The sequence below is a fragment of the Lepisma saccharinum genome, chromosome 20, assembly GCF_977018435.1.
Source record: "Lepisma saccharinum chromosome 20, izLepSacc3.1, whole genome shotgun sequence".
In the NCBI taxonomy this organism is placed as follows: Eukaryota; Metazoa; Arthropoda; class Insecta; order Zygentoma; family Lepismatidae; genus Lepisma; species Lepisma saccharinum.
Window position 1 is genome coordinate 12,994,765 of NC_139248.1, and position 22,743 is coordinate 13,017,507.

At 35.9% G+C, this 22,743-nt stretch overlaps 1 protein-coding gene across 1 annotated transcript; it reads left to right on the plus strand.

Moving 5' to 3' along the window:
• The first annotated feature begins 21,526 nt into the window (after positions 1 to 21,526).
• On the plus strand, positions 21,527 to 22,204 carry LOC146003827 (uncharacterized). Its single transcript, XM_083142251.1, has one exon. It carries the CDS (start codon positions 21,527 to 21,529, stop codon positions 22,202 to 22,204), a length of 678 nt encoding a protein of 225 aa, XP_082998377.1.
• Positions 22,205 to 22,743: the final 539 nt, after the last annotated feature.

Consider the following 22,743-nt stretch of genomic DNA (forward strand, 5'->3'; position numbering starts at 1 on the left):
AATCAATGCTTTGTTTCAGGCGGTACGCAACATCACGCCGTACCGGTAACCTTTATATAGTTTCTAAAAATCCTAAAATAGGTTTTAAAAATATTAAATTAGACTAAAAGAATCCTGAAGTAGGTTCCAAAAAACTTAAAATGGTTCATAGTTCCTGAAAAATACTAATTATTAATAGATACAATTGTTAAAACAAAATTTCAAAGGGACCGTGAGAAATTTTAATAGATATATATAACCATCAAAAATATTAATTTTCTAACCAAATGTTTATTTCTATGCATAATTTTCAAAGTGATCCACCAATTGTTGTAAAACTAATACTTGTATCATTAGCAATTTTGCACTCTAGAGTATGTTTCAAACATGTTAGTCATTGAATTTTTTCGTTACGAAACAGAACAAATAACTCTGTGTGATGTAACAATAATATAAAACCTTAAAAAATATACAAAACCCAAAGAAAAGGTTTGATTTGGGCACAAAAACCTAAAATAGGTTATTTTAGGCACTATTAAACTTCACCAGTTGTTGCATTTTTTAATGAAACGCTGATGTAACTTTTTATTTCTCATTTACCTACAAAGGAAAAAATAGGTTAAATACCTAAAATCGAGGTCTAATGATGATTTATATACCACAATATTTAGAGCAGTTCTTATGATAAACACAATAACAATTAATAACAACAAACTAACTTGTACCGAAAACTTTCTTTCCAGAAAAAAAACACTGATAAGAATAATTAATATTTGTTTCGTTTTGTCGGAAGCAAAGTGACTCGTCGTGTCGCTTTGTGTCCCGTCGTGTTGCGTATCGTCGCGTCGTGGCTCGTCGTGTTGCGTCGCGTCGTGACTCGTCGTGTCAGATCCGGTGTGCGGCTGGCCTAAGAATTCAGGTTGCCTACTTCTAAGAATTCAGGTTGCCAACTCCTAAGAATTCAGGTTGCCAACTCCTAAGAATTTAGGTTGCCAACTTCTAAGAATTCAGGTTGCCAATGAAAACTTCTAAGAATTCAGGTTGCCAACTTCTAAGAATTCAGGTTGCCAACTTCTAAGAATTCAGGTTGCCAATGAAAACTTCTAAGAATTCAGGTTGCCTACTTCTAAGAATTCAGGTTGCCAACTCCTAAGAATTCAGGTTGCCAACTCCTAAGAATTTAGGTTGCCAACTTCTAAGAATTCAGGTTGCCAATGAAAACTTCTAAGAATTCAGGTTGCCAACTTCTAAGAATTCAGGTTGCCAACTTCTAAGAATTCTGGAACTCCTAAGAATTTAGGTTGCCAACTTCTAAGAATTCAGGTTGCCAACTCCTAAGAATTTAGGTTGCCAACTTCTAAGAATTCAGGTTGCCAATGAAAACTTCTAAGAATTCAGGTTGCCAACTTCTAAGAATTCAGGTTGCCAACTTCTAAGAATTCTGGAACTCCTAAGAATTTAGGTTGCCAACTTCTAAGAATTCAGGTTGCCAATGAAAACTAAGAATTCAGGTTGCCAACTTCTAAGAATTCAGGATGCCAACTCCTAGGGATTCAGATTGTCAACTTCAGAATTGCCATAATTTTCTTATTAAAATGAGGAAATTTATTCAGAGTTTCCAATGTTTCTAATATATTTTCTTCTGTAATTTACTCTCTAGGCTTCAGGCTTCGCAGATAGCCTGGTTACCCTAGAACAGGGGTCGGCAAACTACGGCCCGCCGAATCTTTTTCTATGGCCCGCGAGCTAAGAATGGATTTTTTTTTACATTAACAAATTTGAATTTTGGATGAGAATTAAAATCTTTGGGTGCGTCAGCGCTTAGGCTATTTTGAACCCGTCACACTATACGGGGTCCAACCCCTTATAATAACAAAAAAAAAAGCGTGTCTGAGAACTAAAATTTCCTTACTTTGGTTAAAAGCTGAGGCTGAAAATGGCGCTCAGCACAAATAAGGACAAGACACAGGACGACACAAAATTATACTGGCCGTGAGGCCAGTCGCCAGAGCCTCGTTAGTCTGCAGTCCAGGGTGTACTACGGGGAAGGAGCACCCCTTACACCCCACATTTCCAAATTCTTAAAAATTTCAAATGTGGGATAATATTTAATCAAACGCGAAAATTATATGAAAGTAATATTTCAGCATTTATTGCAGTATATTGGAACATCCCTACGTTTGTCGACACGTATTGTGTCTATGGCTGGTTACGCTCTCTAACTGCCGACTTCGAGTTGAGGAGTTGCGCGAAACATCGTGTGTGGCGCTCCTATACTGATCGCAACTCCAACTGGCGGTTGACCTTGATGGCTATTTCTGGCGCGTCCTGTCCCCCAATCATTTTCGGGGGCGTGTGTTCCAATGGGCGTCAACAAACTCAGTTGCGAAGTAAAAGCCGAAGGGATCGCATCGCTCTCCCGAAGCAACGTTGCCAAGCGTGCTTCTGTTTTTGCCAGTTGTCTTTATATGACTGTGTGTCCGCCTGCATTCCGACCTGTGGGTGGCCCTTCCGGAAAGTTCATCGTTTAGAACCGCCTGTGCAGTTGTACCATTAACTCCCACTGATTTCTGGTGCTGACAATACCGTTGCCGAGAAGATTCTGTCTCGTCTCGCCTTACGGTACGTTTGGCAACATGTGGTGGACCCAACGCTCATGTGTTTCGTCCCGCGAACAACGTTCGGTACCTTGTGACTCGAAAATGCCCGATCTCAGTCGAAGAAAATTCAACTGATCGCTGATTCGCTGTTTCCCAGCCGCCAGGTGGAGTTGCGTTCAGTATAGCTAGCTTCGCACAGGGTCAAGGCCGCCCGCTGCTAGGCGGACCTTGACTTCACATTCGCAGGTTCCTTTGTGAAGGGGGGGGGGGAGTGGGGGGCAATTGTCCTCCTAATCATGGACGTCCGGAATTTTTTCCACGGAGAGACAAGCAAGGTATTTTTTCAATGGGGTCAGGCACGTATCTAGAAATATGTTTGGGGGGGGGGTCCAAACCATGTGTCTCAGGAATAATAATAATAATGTTTAAATTAAAATTATTATTTTTAAAATTAATACTACGAATAGGTAAAAAGATCGTATAAGAATAGATACAGTATGTAACATTGTTATTCGTACACATACAATTTCCGAGAAAAAAATGTCATATCTACTAGTAAATATAATCATTTTCATATGTACCTGGAAATTAATGTTAATGAAGGTTTCACCAACAAATGTCAATAAAAATGTATGTTCAAAGTGTATAAACAGAGCATATAATTTGTGTGAAAGGAGAAAAACACGTTGTTTCATGCAACATTGTTATTCGTACAGGCAAGAGTTTCAATCTTCCTCGCATACAGCGCCACCGCTATTCGGGCGATTTCCTTCAGTTTGCAACTTCCTAACAAGTTTGAACATGCAGGCGCGCATCCCGTCAAGCGGAATGCTGGCGTAGGTATTGTTGTAGGCCTATCGTCTATCTATCAGCGTGTTCGAAATGGGCAAGGTGAAGGAACTTAGTTCCGATCTGAAGGATGTGATTATAAATTTGGCCATTAGAGGTTATTCGTTAAGAAAAATTGGACAAACAGTCAATAAATCACACTCCACAGTTCAATACATAGTAAACAAATTTAGAGAGGAAGGTTCAACACAGAATGTGCCGAGAAAACTAAAAGAGAGACGGTTGAATAAACGTGATGAACGCTTTGTTTTAAAAAAGAGTGCGAGAAAACCCCCGACTAAGTGTTCCTCAGTTACGACCGTTAGTAGAAAATGTTGTTGGAAGATAATGTCCGACTGTCCGACGTGCCTTGTGGAAGCATGGATATCATGGCAGAATACCACCAAAGAGGCCGTATGTAAATAAGGTGAATCGCAGGAATAGACTTTCATTCGCGAAAGAGCACATCCACAAGGACCATATAGTCAGACGAGTCCAAGATTAATATATAAGGGTCAGATGGGATAAATAGGGTCTGGAGATAATCAAATAAAGACAATGATCACATTAACACAGTTCCAACAGTTAAACACGGTGTGGGTCATTAATGATTTGGGGCTGTATGTCGTCCAAAGGTGTTGGTAGCATCCAGTTTATTGATGGTATCATGGATGCATATGTCTATTTGGACATATTGAAGAACAATGTAAAGCAGAGTGCCCAAAAAATTGACATTCCAAGACAGTGACAGTAAGCATAAGGCGCGAGTTAACATGAATTGGCTAATATGATTTGATTTTTTGATTTTGAATTTAAAATTTTGGGAGCGTCAGCACTTAGGCTATTTTGCTCCCGTCACATTATACGGGGGCCAGCCCCTTATCATTACAAAGAACAACTCTAGCGTTGCATAACTAAAAATGTTAAAATATTCTGACTTCTGTTAAAATCTGAGGCCGTAAACGGGCACTCAGCACACACAAGGACAACAAACAGGACAACACACACAAAATTATACTGGCCATAGTGCCAGTCGCCAGAGCCTCGTTAGTCTTTAGTCCAGGGTGCACTACGTGGAAGTGAGGTTGACTCTTGGGCGCCTACGTGGAAGGTCACCCCTTACACCCCAATTGGCTAATATGGAATGTGCCCAAACTACTACAAACACCAGCTCAAAGTCCAGACTTAAATCCCATTGAGCATTTATGGGCAGTTTTGAAGAGGCGAGTCCATAAAGTAGGCGTCAAGTCCAAACAAGAGTTGAAAACTGTTGTGCAAGCTGAGTGGAATAAAATAAGCTCTGAAACATGTCGGAAACTGGTTAATTCTATGAAGAACAGATGTCAAGCAGTACTTGAAGCCAAAGGATACGCATCAAAGTATTTGAACTGTCAGTCAATTTGCTCTGAATATACTTTTTTCTTTTATATTATTAAGTGTACGAATAGAAAATTTGTACAAAAAAATGGCATGTTTCTCTTTCAGATTAATTTAATTTATTATTGTCATTGGTTATACTGAATTTGGGTAAGATTTTATGTTCCTAATGATATTAGTTAGGCTATTGAATTGTAAAGAAACAATTTCAGAATAGTGTATTTCCCTTCAGATATTAAAGCATTTTCTTTGAAAATTCGTGTGTACGAATAAGAATGTTACATACTGTATAGTGTATGTAGCTCCAATCCCACCACTGACTGACTGACTGACTGACATAAATGTTTTCCATGTTTCCCAAAGGCGAAAAATGTCCGATTACGACCCCCATGAAATCGTCCCAAAAGGTCGAGAAAATTAAAAAATCGCTCAATCGGTCCTTTTTTAAGGGTGAAAATGCCAATTTTTCACGTTCCAAGTAACCGCTGCCAGGGACATTTTTTGCAGCACAAATTGTTTCCTTCAATTCTTAATTGTCGAGATAGCCTACATTATATTTCTCACAGATCTACAACACACAGATGAATCAACTCAGGGGGTGCTCGTTGCTATGTGAAGTACGTATGCATTACGTCATCTGGGAGGATCGGGTTTGACGGTGCTCGTTGCTATGTGCAGTAAGTTTGGTGCGGGGTACATTTAGCTACTAACACGTCGCAAAAATCGGAACAAGCAGGCTATTGATTTTGTAGCGTTCGATTTATTTTTATTGTATTTTTGTACTTGTAGACTGCAATCATGTCTACTTGTGCTGTAGCAAGTTATGAAAACTATATCCAGAAAACTAAAGGAACTGACATAAAATATCATAGATTTCCAGTCGATAATTGCGTAAGTAAACAGTGGATTCATGCTTGTAGACGAAATGTAAAAAATGCAAGTGTGCAGTGCCAATTATTGTGAAGAAGACTATGTGCGAGATCTAAAAGCAGAATTTCTGTATTTTCCACCAACGAACGTGCTGAAGCCAACTGCAGTGCAATCGCTAAAATTATACCCTATTTAAGAAATTTACCTACTTTAGTACCAAAAAATCGAGGAAGACGTGCCCTAAACAAGCTAAAGACTATGCTGCCAGAAAAGAGAAAAATATATAGACGAAGGTATATACACAAACTGCAAGCAATGTTTCGTAGTTGGAAAACATATTCGATCGTTTACAAAGGAGAAACACTCGTCTGCATTCATAAGCAAATAAATTAAAGATTACAAACAACCTCTATCAACCTGACTTAACTAAATAAAGAAGTTCAAAATCTAAAACGTAACCTAACCGACAGTACCACAAGAAAAGTCATCAATATCTTGAAAATGTGTTCAACTAGTGCGAAGTACGTAGTGAGCCTAACTGATTTGTTATGTACATTTTATGTAAGTCGGATTTATAATTACTAACAAATTCATTTATTTAACACAAACCGATGTTGATTGTGATTTGTATGTTCATTTTATCGTGAAAAACGTTGTCGAAAATGTGCATTTCGAAGATCGCGTACTAACTTCCAGGCTATTGGAAATTAAATTCACTTAGTACATCTTCAATTCGAGTTACGTAGAGTTGCGTGAACGATGGTAAATATTGCATGAGTGAATATTACACCCATCATTGAAATTTTTGCAACTTTGTTCAATTTTGGTATTTCACAAATACATTGTAAATAATTTTGTACCCTTGTACTCAATATAAACCAATGGATGTTACATTATTTCTTTGTAGTACATTTCTGTCAAAAAGAGCAAGATCTAAGATTAGTGTAATGCAAGTTACTTCGTTAATGTACAAATGTGTGTCGCATATCAGCCTTGGAGTATATTTTCCGGTTATACAACTCACACACACATGGAAATGGAAATGAAAAATCTGCGGACAAAGTCCTTTAATGAATAATAATTCGCACACTTGCACAGTCAATCATTGTGAGTTCATGTAACTTTTCTCCTTTATTGTTTAATTAAACTAAGAACTAAGATATTTTCATCGATATTCTCAAAGCGTTTCATTTACCGTGTGACCATAAATCTATTTCTATAGGCTTGAATTTAATAGGTTAAGACATTTAAGTTTGATGTTCCTAGCACTCATCAAGTATTTAAAGTAGGTTAAGTTAGTTAAATTAGTACTTGTACACTTTGTCTCGTCTTTTGCACGCGTTTGTATGTAAAGTTCTTAATACGAAACAATACTTTTCAGAACTATGACAACGATAACTTGCAGCCAAATTTGAACCAGAGAAATTTAAAATATCTGCAAATTACAAACTGGAATTGCGTTTTCAAAGTCTGAAACTACTATCTTACAAACTATTTCGTCATTCTTTCTCCACATAAAATTTTCAAAAAAAAATTTGCATGTGGAACTTTGATCCGTAAATTATTGTACAGTAAATAAATATACGAAGAAGGTTGGGGATTCTTTCGAATTCAGAGTAAGTTTCAAATGCAGAGTAAAATTTTATCTAGATTGTATATTGCATCTTTCACTTGATGATTTGAAAAATAAAGTTACATTATGGAGAACGGCAAAGATTGGATTTTAAGTATATCAGTATAATGTTAATACTTTCTGATGTTATGTAAAATTTGAAATGTTCTTGGAAATGATTGCAACGTTCTGAAGGAATAAGAAGGAACGATTCAGTCAGAAAACTAAATATTAGGCTTTTGTACTGCGTTGTGTTAAATGTTGTAAATTGATTATACCGGACTACTATCGGATTAAAAATTAGGGATATTCAAGTTTTGGACTCAATTAAAAGGTAACCAGTAGAACCACATAAAAAGGAGTTACATCAAAATTCAGCTTATTCAATTCTGTGTCAATCTATGGTTACCAATTTTTGTTTGATTATGCCTTCTATTTTTATCGTCTAATGTGTTTGTGTTTGTCTTCTGTAGTAGTTCCTCCATTCATATTGGGGGTTAGGCGTAGAGCTGACAACTCTGCACTGTAAAAAGCCATGTCAAGAATCAGCAATATAAGGCCATGGATGTTCCCAAGGTAAAATATTCCGGAGGTAAAATAGTCCCCCGTTCGGATCTCCGCGTGGGGACTACTTCGGGAGGTCCCTGGACTAAGGATAAGATCTACGTTAGGAATAAGGATATTAAATTAGGCACCTGGAATGTTCTGAGCCTTTGCCGGCCTGGGGCATTTCAGTGTACAGTTAATGAGATACTTAAGTATAAATTAGATGTAGTAGCTGTCCAGGAAGTTAGGTGGCCAGGAGAAGGGAATTGTAAAACTAAAAATTATACTTTTTTCTATGGTGGTACTGAAAATCATAATTTTGGAACAGGCTTTTTCATAAATAATAGAATTATCTCGGCTCTTAAAACAGTAGAATTTATTAATGATAGGATATCATATGCAGTTTTACAGGGTAGGTGGTGTAAAATTATTTTAATAAACATACATGCACCAACGGAAGATAAAGATGATAATACTAAAGATGATTTTTATACAGAGTTAGAACAGGTCTTTGATAAATTTTCTCAGTATGATATGAAAATTCTGTTAGGTGACTGTAATGCACAGATTGGCAAAGAAGAGACATTTAAACCCACGATTGGTAAAGAAAGTCTTCATGAATTAAGTAATGATAATGGTATAAGATTGATTACTTTTACAACCTCAAAGAATTTAATTGTGAAAAGTACCACTTTTAAACATAAAGATATCCATAAATATACCTGGTCTTCTCCAGATGGTAAAACTCATAATCAGATAGATCATATTCTCATTGATAAGAGAAGGCATACTAGTATAATTGACGTTCGTACACATAGAGGTGCTGACTGTGCCAGTGACCATTATTTAGTAATTGCTAAATTAAGAGAAAGACTCTCAGTGATAAATCATAAGCAACAAAATCTAAAAGTTATAAAATTTGATACAGGAAAGTTTACTGATGAAAGAATTAAGAAAGATTACCAAATTAAACTGTCAAATAGATTTGATGTTTTGCAGGATTTAAATGATGATGAAAATATAAATGAAACAGACGTAAATAAGAATTGGGAGCACATACGTAATGCAATAGAATCAGCAGCTAAAGAAAGTATAGGATACCATAAACCGAGAAAAAGTAAGCCATGGTTTGACAATGAATGTCATAATCTAATAGAAATAAGAAATCAGGCTAGACTTAGGTGGTTAAATAACTCTGATGATACAAATCTAAACAATTATAATAGAATAAAGCGAGAAGTTAACCGCACGTTTAGAAGTAAAAAAAGAGTTTACTTGAAAAGCAAAATTAACGAAATTGAAACAAACAGCAAAAATAAAAATATCAGAGATTTATATAAAGGTGTAAATGAGTTTAGAAAGGGGTGGCAACCTAAAGTAAACTTGATAAAAGATAAATACGGTGATTTTCTAGCTGACCCAAGCGATATTCTAAATAGATGGAAGAACTACTTTAATGACCTTTTAAATGTCCATGTAGGAGATAAATCAGAAGTAAATGAAGTACACACAGCAGAACCTTTAGTTCCAGAACCTAACTTGACTGAAGTTAAAGATGCTATTAAAAGGCTAAAGAATAACAAAGCACCTGGCATTGATTTAATACCAGCTGAGTTAATTAAATATGGTGGAAATTCATGAATATGTCAAATTCATAAATTAATTTGTTTAATATGGAATAAAGAAGAAATCCCTCAACAGTGGAAAGAATCCATAATTGTTCCTGTGCTTAAAAAAGGTGATAAAATGAACTGCAATAATTACCGTGGAATTTCTCTACTCTCAACAACATATAAAATATTATCTAACATTCTTTTAACAAGACTAACCCCATATGCTAATGAAATTATAGGTGATTATCAATGTGGATTTAAACGCAACAGATCAACTACAGATCAAATTTTTCACATCAGACAGACACTTGAAAAAAAGTGGGAATATAATCAAAATGTCCATCAGCTATTCGTTGATTTAAAAAAAGCATATGATTCGGTCAAAAGAGAGAAATTATATAATATATTAGTAGAGTTTGGAATACCTAAGAAGCTTGTTAGAATGATAAAAGTATGCACCAGTGAAACAGAAAGTAAAATTCGTGTGGGTATTAATATGTCTGACAAATTTACAATTCATGATGGGTTAAAACAAGGAGATGCATTATCTCCATTGCTCTTTAATTTTGCCTTAGAATATGCTGTTAGGAAGGTAAACGAAACTAAAGAAGGACTAAAATTAAATGGTGTGACTCAGTTGTTAGCATATGCAGATGATGTAGACTTACTGGGGGATGATGTGAATACAATTAAGAATAATGCTAAAATATTTTTCAAAACTGCTAAAGAGATAGGTTTGGAAGTTAACAAAGAGAAAACCAAATATATGCTTACAGGCCGAAACCAAGTGTTAGGTAATAATCAAAATCTAATTTTTGATAACAACTCGTTTCAACCAGTTTCCAAATTCAAATACTTAGGAGTAATATTAACAAATGAAAATTATATTAAAGAGGAAAAAAAAAGTAGGCTTAATTCAGGAAATGCATGTTACTTCTCTCTTCATAAACTTTTGTCTTCTCGTTTAATATCTAAGAAACTAAAAGTTAAAATATACAAAACAGTAATTTTGCCTGTAGTATTATATGGGTGTGAAACTTGGTCCCTTACATTGAAAGAGGAACATAAATTGAGAGTATTTGAAAATAAGATCCTTAGGAAAATCTTTGGACCTAAAAGGGATGAGGAGACAGGTGAGTGGAGAAGGTTACATAATTTAGAACTACATAATTTGTATTCATGTCCAGACATTATTAGAATAATTAAATCAAGAAGACTTAGGTGGGCAGGCCATGTGGCACGAATGGGAGAGGAAAGAGGAGTTTACAGGATTCTTGTTGGGAAACCTGATGGTAAGAGACCTGTAGGAAGGCCAAGACGAAGATGGAGGGACAACGTCGAGATGGACCTAAGGGAAATCGGTAGGGATGGAAAAGAGTATATAGATCTTGCACAAGATAGGGACAGATGGAAGACCTGTGTTGCTGCAGCCATGAACCTTCGGGTTTAAGAAGGCTAGAGAGTTAGTTAGTTAGTTATTTTTATCGTCGTGAGAACAAAATAGGATTTTTTTTAGTTTGGTAAACTATCGCTCTCTTTGAAATTCTATAAATAAAGAACGGTTCTTTTTTATTTATAGATTATATATTATATAATTTATTTATTTATTATCCAAACTCTAATATCCATAATTTATAATCCGATAGTACTCTTGTGACGTTCTGTGAGGTCCGTAGTACCTCGGAGGCCTCTGACGATCTCCGTGGGGGAGTTGTTAGAACAGCGCTCTACGACGCCAGGGGTCCCGGGTTCGAATCCAATCGGGTACGACATTGATTTGTCCTTAATGAGAAAATTGAGAATTTAGTAAATGTGATAGTATATGTGGAAACAAAGGTTGATTGATTGATTTGCCTTACTTTACTTCCCTTCTTGTGCCAGTTCTGGCTAATTTGCGAAGATAGGGTTGAGTGATGAAATTATGCAATTGATGAATGAACACTCACAAACATCCATGCCCAGGCCAGGATTCGAACCCGGACCCCTGACGTTGAAGCGCGATGTGCTAACCACTACACCAAGGAGGCCGGCTTGTGGAAACAAAGAAAGAGAACGACGGGGGGGGGGACTACCTCTTATGGGTTTTCCTTTCATATTTAAAAAAGACAGAAAAGCAAAAATTAACCAAATCTGTCAATCAATTCTTTCTTCGTAACTCTTTCACTATGCAATTCTTCTTTAGCATGCAACGTTTTTTATTAAAATCATAATACGATTTATGAAATGATGAAATCTGAAATGCTAATGAGAACACGGACAACCTTCTTTGTAATATATCGATCAGGTTTCAGAAACATGAATTTTTACAATACTTTCGCATGCGCAATTTTCCCTCTTTTAAAAGTAGCATGTTTTAATTATGTTACTAATCATTAAAGGAATACCTCAATACCATCCCGAAGTATGATAATTAATATTTACCCCTCAAAGTAATGAAACACTTTTCCTCTCTGAAACTCGCATAGAAATGATAGCGGCCATTTGTTTCGGCCAAGCCCCGAACGAACATAACCGAAGGGGCACCGAGCATAACCGATCCTCCCACATGACGTCACGCGCTCGTGCATGATCGGCAATTTTCGGATGGCGCTACCTTATATATTAAATTACCTTGGAATCAACTCCTGACTTTGAAAAGGTGGCTCAAACAAGGGTGACTACATAATAAGGAGTTTCAGCCAAGATACGATTACGTATATATTGGTAAACTCAATGCGAAAATATTATCTACATCGTAATTGTTTCAACTAAATGTTTAGGGGTATAATGACAAACAATTGTTTAGGCTCTGTCCGAAAGGTACAAAGTGCAGACTTGAAGTATGGTCTTGGCTGCAGGACAGATGGTTGGTGACTAGGTCACGTGGTTTCCACACTCGTTGTTCATTTGTTTATAATCACGGAGGTAGAAAGCTTGCGACACAGGTAGATATACGTTATTGACCAGCAAGTTGTTGGTTATAGTTCTTCTAATCTGTGGAAATGTATGTGTACGAACATTTGAAAATGTCTTATGTGGTTTCTATGGTGAAAAACAAGTGTTTAAATGGCGAGGAAAACAACGAGTACTCAGTTTTATCTGCTGATCGTATTTGGCGCTGCAGTCGAAGTGCAATTCGAAAAACAACATTTCCAGTCCACGACTTGAAGACCGCACTCCAAGACCATACTCGGAGGATGCTCGCTTCAAGTACGGTCTTGCACCTTTCGGACACGGCCTGAGAGTTTGCAGTGCTTGTTGTTCACCATGGAAACGGACGTTTCTATGGAACTTAAAGAAAGTTTATTTTCACTCCAAAAACTACTGTAAGTGAATTATACTAGACATTTCGTATTTCAAAATACAAGTGTCAGAATTTATTACAAACACAAGGTAGGAATTTGGGGGAATGACGGAAAACACTTATTATCCAATTACGTTCAAAAATGTCAAAATGACAAAAGACGTAAATATTGCAGTTTCAATTTAGTGTCGCTATTGATTTCGTTTATGCAAAAACATCCAACTAATTATCTTGAAACGGTTATTACTTACTCAGTTTATTATTAACAAATTAGACAATACTCTTTTGAATATTTGTACCTTATTAGTAGGGCCCGGAAGTTCAGGCATTTATTTTCGTTAAAATAGGCAGGCAAAAAGGCATTTATAATGTGGAAAATAGGCACTAAAAATGAAAAAAAAAAAGGCAAAATAAACAAAAAAAAGGCACATTTGGAAGTCGCTTACTTTTATCTATAATTTCTGGCAAAATGTTAAAATCTACATTGGGAAGAGCATTTCAATTTTCACCAAATTCACGCACGTAACCATGTAACTTACCACTTAATGGCACACTAAATTTCGGCATGATGACAAATACACGATCGTTTTCCTCCAAAGTGCAGAACTAAACTAAAGATAGGGGTCATTCCATGTCAAATCATCCAGAATTTTGTGAAAATGTCACCCACCATCACCGATTTTGATGAAATTCGGTATGCTTATAGCACTTGGCATACCATGTTGGCCTACTTTATTGATATTAGGTACCATTTTCTATGTTATTGTTTATATTGTAGTCATTATTATTAAGACTAAGCTAATGTTTCTTGCATATACTAATCATTTTATTGATTTAACATTTCTCTGAATTTTTAATATTGTAACTTATCAAGTCAATCTAGTTTAGTTTATGTTCATGTTCAAAGGATTATGTAGGACAAACAGCAAGGAAAATGGCAATAAGATGGCACGAACATGATTTGGACATACATCTAAACCCAAGAACAAGTTTGTCAGTTCACATCATCGAAGAGAAGCATTTGATTAAAAAGAGAAGGGTTTTAAAAAAAATTGATGGGAAACATAGAGTTGAATGTCTGGGAAGCTTTGTTCATTGCAGAAGAACACTGGAATAAATTAAATAACGAAAATGGCAACATAGATCCAGTATGGAGTTTTCTTTTTCACAAATGGAGTAAGCCACCATCTTTAAAATTTAATGTAACAGAAAACATTAAGAAACTTTGTGAAAACAATGATGGCTTTTGAATTACCTGATGATATTTGGGATTCATGATTTTAAATAAAAAATAATGTGATCAATTTTTTTTATCTGAAATAAAAATAAAACAGACTGCTTCTTTTCACAGTTAGGTTGCTATATTACAACAATGTAAAATTGACAACATCCATTATATAATAATAATAATAATAATAAATTTTCTTTATTCAGCGGGCGAGGTTCAGCCAAGGGCTACTCTGCCACCTAACCCTTGTCAATATGAGAATACATATGAGATGATTATAAACTTATGGAGCAGTAAGCTAAACGTAAAGTAATAATAATAATAATAATAATAATAATAAATGAAGAAAGAAAAAATACATAGGAATTAGTTGCAAAAAAAAGTGTAACTAGAAATAAAAAAGACAATAGTAATAATAATAATACAATAATACAATTCCTTATAGTGAGTGACTTGATACCTTCAGTATGTGCCCCGACTCTGCCATTGTTTAAAAAATTGATAACTATTGTTATAACTGTATCTTTAGTCAAAATAGAAATATATGTTTGATGAAGGGAGCGTGTGTTCTCCTGAAACGTCACAACGAAAAATTGTTTTCTTATTCTTGTAATAACTGTAAACTACAAGAAAATAGTTTAGTTTAGTTGTAAAATATCATTAAGTTTCATACCATGTTGCTGAATTTCCAAAAACTTTAACATTTTTTACAAAAATCAATCTTTAGCATGCCATTTTGCTGTGGAATTAAATAGTTTCATTTGCTGTTGATTATTTAATATAATACCTGAACTATTGATCAGGTTTTTTGATTTTGCTATTATGGTTGACGAAACTTGTGACATATCCATCCATGGACAATTAATATTCTGCATTCTAACTGTGAATAAATTTTTTTGATATTTTTGATGAATTCATGGAACACTGAAGCCAAAACTTTAAAAACTTAATTTATTTAAGTGATCAGAGCCCCCCCCCCAATAATTTTGACAAGTCGGCGCCCCTGTAGACCACTATGTGTTTTGGATGTGCGGACAGTAGAAAGGTGGAGGGAGTTATGCATACGAGTGCTGTACTTGTGTATGTCCAGATTTTTTGAGAAGATTTTAGAATTTGTATGAATAAAGTACAACGTTTCTAATATGTACAAACATGGAAGAGGGATGCATACTGAAGAACACTGGAATAAATTAAATAATGAAAATGGTACTCATCCTCATATTTGTAATTAGCCAAAAGCGGCAGAAAAGAAAAAAATAGCTTATTTTGTGGAAGTTTGATGGAACGTTACTAATATTGATTGAGCTACTTAAGGCAGCTGTAAATGTGAAGATGAGAATTTCATGTCACAATCTTTTTGTATTTTCCTTATTTTCTGTTGCTGTTCAGCCCCTCTAGACTAATCATGAAGTTGAGAATGAATGGTGAATAGACAGAATTGATCAATGGAAATTGAAGAAACCACTTGTGTTCGCAATGGGAAATTGATGGGGCTACAGGCCCTCCAGAAATTTTGAGAAAAAGCACAATTTTTCAATGAAAACAAAGAATTCGGGTAAGACCAAAATGGTAAATACAAACTTACCTTAAAATGAACCGTACAATTACATTGCCAGTTACAATTAAAATGAGCATGTACCATGTCTAGTATGTTTCTGTAGTAGTTGTGCTGTCTAGTATGTTTGTTTTGTCTTGTGCAGTAGTTGTGCTGTCTAATTTGTTTGTCTTGTGTAGTAGTTGTGGTGTGTAGTTTGTTTATGTTTATATTGTGTAGTAGTTGAGGTGTGTTTGTGTTTATATTGTGTTATAGTTGTGATGTGTTTGTGTGTGTCTTGTGTAGTAGTTCCTCCATTCATATTGGGGGTTAGGCGTAGAGCTGACAACTCTGCACTGTAAAAAAAAAATGTCAAGAAACAGCAATATAAGGCCATGGATGTTCCCAAGGTAAAATATTCCGGAGGTAAAATAGTCCCCCGTTCGGATCTCCGGGTGGGGACTACTTTGGGAGGTCCCTGGACTAAGGATAAGATCTACGTTAGGAATAAGGATATTAAATTAGGCACCTGAAATGTTCTGAGCCTTTACCGGCCTGGGGCATTTCAGTGTACAGTTAATGAGATAGTTAAGTATAAATTAGATGTAGTAGCTGTCCAGGAAGTTAGGTGGCCAGGAGAAGGGGATTGTAAAACTAAAAATTATACTTTTTTCTATGGTGGTACTGAAAATCATAATTTTGGAACAGGCTTTTTCATAAATAATAGAATTATCTCGGCTCTTAAAACAGTAGAATTTACTAATGATAGGATATCATATGCAGTTTTACAGGGTAGGTGGTGTAAAATTATTTTAATAAACATACATGCACCAACGGAAGATAAAGATGAAATACTAAAGAAGATTTTTATACAGAGCTAGAACAGGTCTTTGATAAATTTTCTCAGTATGATATGAAAATTCTGTTAGGTGACTGTAATGTACAGATTGGCAAAGAAGAGACATTTAAACCCACGATTGGTAAAGAAAGTAACATGAATTAAGTGATAATGGTATAAGATTGATTACTTTTGCAACCTCAAAGAATTTAATTGTGAAAAGTACCACTTTTAAACATAAAGATATCCATAAATATACCTGGTCTTCTCCAGATGGTAAAACTCATAATCAGATAGATCATATTCTCATTGATAAGAGAAGGCATACTAGTATAATTGACGTTCGTACACATAGAGGTGCTGACTGTGCCAGTGACCATTATTTAGTAATTGCTAAATTAAGAGAAAGACTCTCAGTGATAAATCATAAGCAACAAAATCTAAAAGTTATAAAATTTGATACAGGAAAGTTTACTGTTGAAAGAATTAAGAAAGATTACCAAATTAAACTGTCAAATAGATTTGATGTTTTGCAGGATTTAAATGATGATGAAAATATAAATGAAACAGACGTAAATAAGAATTGGGAGCACATACGTAATGCAATAGAATCAGCAGCTAAAGAAAGTATAGGATACCATAAACCGAGAAAAAGTAAGCCATGGTTTGATAATGAATGTCATAATCTAATAGAAATAAGAAATCAGGCTAGACTTAGGTGGTTAAATAACTCTGATGATACAAATCTAAACAATTATAATAGAATAAAGCGAGAAGTTAACCGCACGTTTAGAAGTAAAAAAAGAGATTACTTGAAAAGCAAAATTAACGAAATTGAAACAAACAGCAAAAATAAAAATATCAGAGATTTATATAAAGGTGTAAATGAGTTTAGAAAGGGGTGGCAACCTAAAGTAAACTTGATAAAATATAAAGACGGTCATTTTCTAGCTGACCCAAGCGATATTCTAAAAAGATGGAAGAACTACTTTAATGACCTTTTAAATGTTCATGTAGGAGATAAATCAGAAGTAAATGAAGTACACACAGCAGAACCTTTAGTTCCAGAACCTAACTTGACTGAAGTTAAAGATGCTATTAAAAGGCTAAAAAATAACAAAGCACCTGGCATTGATTTAATACCAGCTGAGTTAATTAAATATGGTGGAAATTCATGAATATGTCAAATTCATAAATTAATTTGTTTAATATGGAATAAAGAAGAAATCCCTCAACAGTGGAAAGAATCCATAATTGTTCCTGTGTTTAGAAAAGGTGAGAAAATGAACTGCAATAATTATCGTGGAATTTCTCTACTCTCAACAACATATAAAATATTATCTAACATTCTTTTAACAAGACTAACCCCATATGCTAATGAAATTATAGGTGATTATCAATGTGGATTTAAACGTAACAGATCAACTACAGATCAGATTTTTCACATCAGACAGACACTCGAAACAAAGTGGGAATATAATCAAAATGTCCATCAGCTATTCATTGATTTAAAAAAAGCATATGATTCGGTCAAAAGAGAGAAATTATATAATATATTAGTAGAGTTTGGAATACCTAAGAAGCTTGTTAGTATGATAAAAATATGCACGAGTGAAACAGAAAGTAAAATTCGTGTGGGTATTAATATGTCTGACAAATTTACAATTCATGATGGGTTAAAACAAGGAGATGCATTATCTCCATTGCTCTTTAATTTTGCCTTAGAATATGCTGTAAGGAAGGTAAAAGAAACTAAAGAAGGACTAAAATTAAATGGTGTGACTCAGTTGTTAGAATATGCAGATGATGTAGACTTACTGGGGGATGATGTGAATACAATTAAGAATAATGCTAAAATATTTTTCAAAACTGCTAAAGAGATAGGTTTGGAAGTTAACAAAGAGAAAACTAAATATATGCTTACAGGCCGAAACCAAGTGTTAGGTAATAATCAAAATCTAATTGTTGATAACAACTCGTTTGAACCAGTTTCCAAATTCAAATACTTAGGAGTAATATTAACAAATGAAAATGATATTAAAGAGGAAATAAAAAGTAGGCTTAATTCAGGAAATGCATGTTACTTCTCTCTTCATAAACTTTTGTCTTCTCGTTTAATATCTAAGAAACTAAAAGTTAAAATATACAAAACAGTAATTTTGCCTGTAGTATTATATGGATGTGAAACTTGGTCCCTTACATTGAAAGAGGAACATAAATTGAGAGTATTTGAAAATAAGATCCTTAGGAAAATCTTTGGACCTAAAAGGGATGAGGAGACAGGTGAGTGGAGAAGGTTACATAATTTAGAACTACATAATTTGTATTCATGTCCAGATATTATTAGAATAATTAAATCAAGAAGACTTAGGTGGGCAGGCCATGTGGCACGAATGGGAGAGGAAAGAGGAGTTTACAGGATTCTTGTTGGGAAACCTGATGGTAAGAGACCTGTAGGAAGGCCAAGACGAAGATGGAGGGACAACGTTGAGATGGACCTAAGGGAAATCTGTAGAGATGGAAAAGAGTATATAGAACTTGCTCAAGATAGGGAAAGATGGAAGGCCTGTGTTGCTGCAGCCATGAACCTTCGGGTTTAAGAAGGCTAGGGAGTTAGTACTTAGTTATAGAACTTTTGATGTTGGTTACAAAAATGACAACTTTTTTAAAATTGGTCAAGGGGTTCAGAAGTTACGAGCTTTTTAAGAACTCCCTGTACGCCGCCACATGCAGCTCCACTTTGAATGACACGCATTAGGTTATAAACGATCGTATCTTCCCTCGGGTTTGCCGTAGAAACTTCAAGTTTGTTTTCTTTTGTGCAGAATAGTATAAGCTTTCATTTAAATAACGTTTCAGATGAATGCATCAATAAACATGTATTTTTATATATAGTTTTATGTATTTTTTTAGAAAAATAAATTACTAACTTCAAGAGAGAATTTCATGCAATGCCCCCCCCCTTCAATTTCCCCCCAATTTTATATGTAGCTAGCTCAGAGTGTGTACTAATGCCTGATGGAAAAATTTGGATGGGCGGTTCAGAGACAGGGTGATAAAAAAATCATTTGCATAAAATGACATTAAAAGTAAATCTTATTAAAAATGCTTATGTATTTAGCACAAAGCTTGAACTCCATTATGTTTCCAGCTACAATATTCAAAATTTATGTTCACTATGTGTGAATGTAAGTATAGGCTTAACCTGGCGGGTCAAAGGGAAGCACTTGCCCTATCCCAAATTTATATATTAATTAAAATTAACAAGTTAAATATATTTTGTGATCCTCCTGGCACTTGAGGAACGAACGAATAAAGAGTAATAATTGTGATTTTTCAAATGTATTTATCAAATAATCCTGGACACTATTTTTATGCGATGGAAAACTTTGTGATTATCCCAACACGAAGATAGTTTCCAAGTGACACCCATTAAGATAGTACTATTTTTGCTCTGACTGTTAAACAACTAGTGTTTCGAAGTAAATAGTTACAAAGTTACAAGTACAGTTACTTTTTATTTAGAAATTCTAACTGTAACTAGCTACTTTTAAAAGTAAGTACCTGTAACGTTAACAATGGTAACAGAGTTACTTTTTGCAGTAGGGAAATAGCTAAGTTGGACAATTCTGTTCCGGACTATAAAAATAAAATATGTACCTTCTCCGGATGCTACGTGAAAGGATTTTCTTGGAATTGCTGGCAAGGAAGCTATGCTTTGTTGCATGCTAAATTTAGAACATCCCAACGCGTCTGACTACCATGCTCAAGGTCCCGGGTTCGATCCCCGGCCGGTTCAAATCCGGGAACTTTTCTAACGTTGGAAGCGGCCCCGGCGCCCACCCAGCGTCGAATAACATGGGTACCTGGGGGAAACCCTGGGGGGTAAAGGCGGTCAGGGGCGTGATGCTGATCACATCCTCCCACACACGACCGGATTAAGAAAGTGTGGGGCGTTACCCCCACACCCCCTATACGCCTTCATGGCGTGGTGCTAAGCACAGGGGAGCACTTTACCTTTACGCTTTACTGTAATTCATTTCTAATTGTATGTGAAAACTCCATTGTTTTTGGTAGACTGCTGCGTTCGTTTGGAATGTTGGTGTCCAGCTAGGAAAAAGTCATTATCGAGGGAGTGGATCTTTGGATCTTGTTGAACTTGGAATGGAGGAGAAAGAAATAGGTGCAAGTGGAATCAATGACACCATCTTCAAAATAACGTGGTCAGCATACAAATGATTTTTTAATTATAATCGTTCAAGCAAAGCTGACTGTGTTTTCCATCATTTATTAGCAGTAATAATAATGCATATTATGTACTAGAAACATAAGTAAAACACGGAAGTCTTCATGATCATTGATATTGTGTAACTTTTACACAAATCAATGATCATTACTCTTTTCAGTTGTTACGGCGTGCGCTCTAGAAGCTGGCAGGGGAAGTGGAGAGCGGGGAAACGACCTATCCAGCGCAACGAGACAGGCCGGTTAGAGAGAGAGACTGCAGCGTTGCCATGTCAGAGTAGCGGGAAAGGAGAGTTGAAGTCGAAAGAACCATGAAATACAGACGTCCCATTGTTCGCGTATGGCCTGAGAATGCATATTATCCCCATCTTGTGGTCAGTAGAATACCGATGAGTGTATGATATCAAGTGTATACGTTGTAGGAATTCTTTCCAACTGTAGAGGTAAAGGTGGTATTATGAGCCATTCATATATTATGAGCCCCCCCAATATCTGTTCATGGAGTGGCCTCAGCCTGGTGGCGATGATTTGAACTGCTAATTTAGTAACGCCTTTTGCCGCCAGAGAGTTCTCGTTCAGTTGCAGCTGATAGTTTAGGAGTGAACGTGTTCTTTTTGTTTTCTCGATCTGAAAAACTTTGAAAGGTAAGTGTTTTGCTTTTAATTGCAGTAATTATTCATTTAAACTCATCCTAGTGCATTATTGCATTGGATAAAGCATGTTTAAAAGATTGTTTTTGTGTAGATACTATGTAATTTTGCAAGTAACAAAGATTCGTTATGCGTGTTTCAATTCCAATATGACGAGGGTTGTAAAATGAGCCCCCATCGTGCTTGGTATATGAGCCCCCAAATTTTAAGGGGCTCATATTATATACACTACAGGAGTGTTTTCAACTTTGTCTTTTCAGATGCCACGAAAAGTGCTAGGTCCAAAAAACAAGACCAAAAGAAAAAACTGGAATACTGAAGATATGATTAAGGCGATCAAGGCTGTAAGAAACAAAGATATGGGATTGAAAAAGGCATCAAAAATGTTTCTTGTTCCAAGACCTACAGTTCAAAGACTTGTTCGAGTTGACAAACCACCGGAAGAAGCCGCTTTAACAAAATTAGGGAGAAAACCTATAATGGGCGAGGAGCTGGAAAGTGAATTAGTCGAGTATTTACTTATCATGGAAAGTAAATTCTATGATCTTACCAGAGAAGATGTTCGCAGGGTAGCTTACCAACTGTGTGAAAGAAATGGAATTAATCATCCATTCACAGAAGAGGGGTTAGCTGGTAGAGCTTGGTTCGACCACTTCATGAATCGTCATAACAATGTTTTATCTCTTTTGAAACCTGCTGCGACATCGTTCTCAAGAGCAAATGGCTTTAACAAAGAGGCAGTCGACAATTTCTTTGATATCCTGGAAGCCGAGTACGCCAAACACAACTACCCGGCAGATAGAGTATTTAATGTCGACGAGACAGGAATATCAGTCGTTCAAAGCAGAATCCCTCGAATCATTGGGTTGAGAGGAAAAAGACAAGTGCGAGCTCTAAGTTCTGCTGAACGGGGCTCTCTCGTGACAGTAGTCTGCTGCATGAGTGCAGGGGGAACTTTTGTTACCTCCTATCTTCATTTTTCCCAGGAAAAATATGTCTGAGCTTCTCATGAAAGGCGCTCCACCGGGGGCAATTGGTAGATGTCATCCGTCCGGTTAGATACAAGCAAATATTTTCACAGACTGGCTAACGCACTTTATTGACAAAACTAAACCCTCAAAAAATGACCCTGTGCTCCTTATTCTAGATGGCCACAACTCCCACACCAAAAACATTGACATTGTGAATCTTGCTCGAGAAAATGGCATATCCATTGTAAGTTTACCCCCACACACATCGCATAAACTGCAGCCTCTTGACAAAACATTTCTTGGCGCTTTGAAACATCACTACAGTGAAAACATACGCAAGTGGATGCTTCACAGTGAGAGACCTGTTGGACCCTATGATATTGCCGAACTATTGGCAAAGGCTTATTTGGCTTGCCAGACCGGATCCATTGCTGTCAATGGATTTCAGGTTACAGGATTATATCCGTGTAACCGGAATGTTTTTTCTGCTGTGGACTTTGCACCTTCCTCTCAAGAGGTACTGGATTTGAAAACCCTGCGAAAAGGCAAAGGGAAAATACCTAAATCCT